The sequence below is a fragment of the Penaeus chinensis genome, chromosome 14 (assembly GCF_019202785.1).
Source record: "Penaeus chinensis breed Huanghai No. 1 chromosome 14, ASM1920278v2, whole genome shotgun sequence".
Taxonomy (NCBI): domain Eukaryota; kingdom Metazoa; phylum Arthropoda; class Malacostraca; order Decapoda; family Penaeidae; genus Penaeus; species Penaeus chinensis.
Window position 1 is genome coordinate 13,482,842 of NC_061832.1, and position 5,000 is coordinate 13,487,841.

Sequence of the window (5,000 nt, forward strand, 5' to 3'; positions counted from 1 at the left end):
AATACACATACACACACAACCCAAGCTCACAAATACACATACACACACAGACCCAAGCTCACAAATACACATACACACTCAACCCAAGCTCACAAATACACATCCACACACAATCCAAGCTCACAAATACACATACACACACAGACCCAAGCTCACAAATACACATACACACACAACCCAAGCTCACAAATACACATACACACACAGAACCAAGCTCACAAATACACATACACACACAGACCCAAGCTCACAAATGCACATACACACACAACCCAAGCTCACAAATACACATACACACACAGGACCAAGCTCACAAATACACACACACACAAACCAAGCTCACAAATACACACACACACAGACCCAAGCTCACAAATACACATGCACACCCTGACCCAAGCTCACAAATACACATACACACACAGACCCAAGCTCACAAATACACATGCACACACAGACCCAAACTCACAAATACACATACACACACAGACCCAAGCTCACAAATACACATACGCACACAACCCAAGCTCACAAATACACATGCACACACAGACCCAAACTCACAAATACACATACACACAGAGACCCAAGCTCACAAATACACATACACACACAACCCAAGCTCACAAATACACATACACACAGAACCAAGCTCACAAATACACATCCACACACAACCCAAGCTCACAAATACACATCCACACACAACCCAAGCTCACAAATACACATACACACACAGACCCAAGCTCACAAATACACATACACACAGAACCAAGCTCACAAACACACACACACACACACAAGCCAAGCTCACAAATACACACACACAGACCCAAGCTTACAAATACACATGCACACACAGACCCAAACTCACAAATACACATACACACAGACCCAAGCTCACAAATACACATGCACACAGACCCAAACTCACAAATACACATACACACACAGACCCAAGCTCACAAATAGACATACACACACAACCCAAGCTCACAAATACACATACACACAGACCCAAGCTCACAAATACACATACACACACAACCCAAGCTCACAAATACACATACACACACAGACCCAAGCTCACAAATACACATACACACACAATCCAAGCTCACAAATACACATACACACACAGACCCAAGCTCACAAATACACATACACACACAGACCCAAGCTCACACATACACATGCACACACAGACCCAAGCTCACAAATACATATACACACACAGACCCAAGCTCACAAATACACATACACACACAACCCAAGCTCACAAATACACATACACACACAGACCCAAGCTCAGAAATACACATACACACACAACCCAAGCTCATAAATACACATACACACACAGAACCAAGCTTACAAATACACATACACACACAACCCAAGCTCACAAATACACATACACACACAGACCCAAGCTCACAAATACATATGTACACACAGACCCAAGCTCACAAATACACACACACACACACACAGACCCAAGCTCACAAATACACATACACACACAGACCCAAGCTCACAAATACACATGCACACACAACCCAAGCTCACAAATACACATACACACACAGACCCAAGCTCTCAAATACACATGCACACACAGACCCAAGCTCACAAATACACATAAACACACAGACACAAACACACACAAACAAAGATAAACATAATCTCACAAACACACACATACACACGAACATACATTCCTAATTACATATCGTATAATAATGCAATGTTGGATGATACTGAAGGTTACAAAAAGGGAACAATAGAAAAAAACTCCTAACGAAAAAAAAAAAAAAAAATAGAAATAGAAAAAGAAAAAAAAAAAAAAGAAAGAAAAAGAAAAAAATAGAAAAAGAAAGAAAGAGAGAAATAGAAAAGAAAAAGAATAATAAAAAAAAGAAAGAAAGAAAGAAAGAAAGAAAGAAAGAAAAACAAAATACGTACACACACACATGCATAATTCCACCATCTCCCACAAACCTTTTTCTTCGCAAATAATCTGAGAATCCCAGATAAAGCGGCGCCGCATCTTGCCGCCCACACAACCACAGTGACGACATAGAGCGAGACGCCCAGAAAAGAATACATGACGGTTGTTGTCCGCCCGCCCATCGTCGCCGCCTCGATGCTGCCACCTGTTGGCCGAAAAGCAAACTAACGGTTGTGTTTGAGGAAGGGAGAGAGAGAGAGAGGGGGGGGGGTGAGGGGAGGGGGGAGAAGGGGGAGGAGGGGGAAGGAAGGGAGGAAGGGGTAGGGGAAGGAGGGAAGGAGGGAGGTAAGGGTGAAGGAGAAGGAGAGAGATATGAATTTACCTTTTTTTTTTAAATTTCAACCAATATATCTTTTTTATATCAATCTATTCTTTATACCAATCAATATATATATATATATATATATCTATTTAAACGAAATATCACCAACTAATCTTCACCCGTCTATCTTTCTATACCAATCTTTCTTACACCACTCCATCTATCTTTTTAAATCAAAGTATATCTATATTTTTTCCTTATCAATCTCTTCTCTAAGGAACTATGACACCCACCGATCGTGGACACAAGGCAGAAGACGTGGAACAGCGCCGTCCAGAAGGTCCAGGGCAGAGGGGGTGGCGGCAGCTCGCTCGACCAGAATTCACTTCGCTCTTTCTCTTCCGTCTGCGTGAAGGGCGGAGAGGGCGTTTGGATATGTTGAAATACACACACACGCGCATACTCACACACACGCGCGCGCACAGGCACACACACACACACACACACACACACACACACACACACACACACACACACACACACACACACACACACACGCGCGCGCACACACACAGACGTTCTATATGTATATCCATTTATATGATAGGGGGATGGACCCTTAGTAAAAAGTCCACTATCCAGCCCAAACCAACCCACACACACCCACGCCCACCACAAACCCACCCGAAGCCCACCAAAACAAGCCACCAGAACCCACCTTAAGCCCATGGGCATTGCGCGTAATGATTGCATGATAACGAGCCGTAAGATTGAACAGATGCCTTCTCCACTCGGCCAAGACGATGCGGCTGAGGAGACCCAGTTCGTCGTCTGTGGGCAGCTGCACTCCGCGACTCAGCTGGAGGGAGAGAGGGGGAGGTAGGGTGTTAAAAAAAGCTTAAAGGGGGAGAGAAAGTTCGAATGTTTTATGTGTTGGAATGCTAGAGAGGGAGTTAGAGTGTTAGAATGTTGGAATGTTAGAGTTGATTAAGCTGGTGATGAAGTTAGAATGTTAAAGATGATTAGGCTGGAGGGGGAGTTGGAGGTATAATGTTCAATAACAAAGATGTTAAAATATTAAGATGTTAAAAATGCTTGAGTTGGAAAGAGAATGAGAGGTAGAGTGTTAAAGGTGGTAACGCTGTAGAGGAAGTGATTAAACTAGACTGAGAGTTAACATGTACAAAAAAAACTAAAATGTTAAAAAATGATTAAGCTGCAGAGGGAATAGTTACACTGGAGAGAGGGAGTTAGAATGTTAAATGTGTTAGAACGTTAAAATGTTAAAGACGATAAAGCTGGGGAGGGAGTTAGAATACAGAAAGTTAAATGTGTTAGAATGTTGATTAAGCTATAGAGGGAGTTAAAATATAGAATTTTAGATCTGTTATAATGTTAGAATGTTAAAGATGATTAAGCTTGAGGGAAATCGGCTGGTAGAATGTTAAAAATGCTCAGGTTGGGGAGAGAGTAGAAGGCAGAGTGTTAAAAATGATTACGATGGAGAGGGAGTTTAATAATAAAAATGTTAAAATGTTAAGATGTTAAAAATGCTTAAACTGGAGAGACAGTGGGAGGTAGAGTTTTGAAAATGATTCAGAGGTTTTAAGCTGGATTGAAAGTTGAAACGTAAAAAAAAGAAATACTAAAATGTACAAAAATATATTGATCTGCAGAGGGAGTGGTTAAGCTGGAGATGGAAAGGGAGTTAGAATGTTAAAATGATTATCTAGGGAGATAATTGGAGAAAGAGAGTTAGAATGTTAAAAATATTTAAGCCGGAGAGATTAGCGGTTAAAATGTTAGAATTGCTGAAGTTGGAGAGGGAGTGGGAGTTAAATATGTTAAATTCGATTAAGCTACTGAGGAAGAGGTTACGCTGGAGAGAATGTGTTAGTTAAATGTTTTAGCTGGAGAGAGAGCATAAGTTTGGAATATGAAGAGGGGTATTAACATGTTATGGGAAGAGAGAGAGAGACAAACAGTTTAAAATGGGCTTTGCATAAATTTTGGAATTGGTGAGATGGCGAAAAAAATAGTATACGAGTTGTTTTGAAGTTTGTGAAGGATTAAATATCAATATCTACATTATCCATTTCTTACGATTGATATTAAGATGGAATGAATTAAGAATGAGACTTACTATTCGCAATCGCTCGTTAGCTTTTCATAAGAGGTTAATAGAGAAATCAAATATCAGAAGAACCGTTGGATATTATTTAGTAACTGATAAAAAATAAGCAATTTGACGAATCATATAGCATTAGTAGTAAAACAATTAGTAAATCATCAGTCATTATTTATAAATAGACGTTAATTTTACTATTATAAGCTAATTGGAAGGCAACACATTAACAAGTTATTAAATAACTGACTGAACTGTTACGTTAATTGTTATCATGTCGGAGATGGTAGCATAATTGGCGAGGTAGGTAATTGTTGTAAATTACGAGTGAATTGATCTTAATTGCTGTCAGGGCGATGAGACGAAGGAAAGACAAAAGATAATTTGAAGGAAGAATAACCGTGAAACGAGAGTAAAATAAACATGAACAAAGAGGAAATAGAATATAATACAAACGGATATAGACAAAAGGAGAATGACAATAATTAAACAGAAAACAAATATATAGATAAAAAAAGGATAATAAGAACAAAAACGATATATATACACAGGCGAAATTAATACAAACAATTACAAAAACTTAAGCCTTATGGACGGGTGTT

At 39.6% G+C, this 5,000-nt stretch overlaps 1 protein-coding gene across 1 annotated transcript in view; it reads right to left on the reverse strand.

The window, feature by feature from the left end:
* Nucleotides 1–5,000, reverse strand: part of LOC125032331 — a 49,538-nt gene that overhangs the window by 6,673 nt on the left and 37,865 nt on the right. Inside the window, exons 7-9 of the mRNA XM_047623427.1 lie at nt 2,992–3,132; nt 2,567–2,678; nt 2,002–2,156 (exon numbers count right to left, since the gene is read on the reverse strand). Coding sequence (XP_047479383.1) covers nt 2,002–2,156; nt 2,567–2,678; nt 2,992–3,132 — 408 coding nt within the window. The remainder of the gene's footprint in view (nt 1–2,001; nt 2,157–2,566; nt 2,679–2,991; nt 3,133–5,000) is intronic.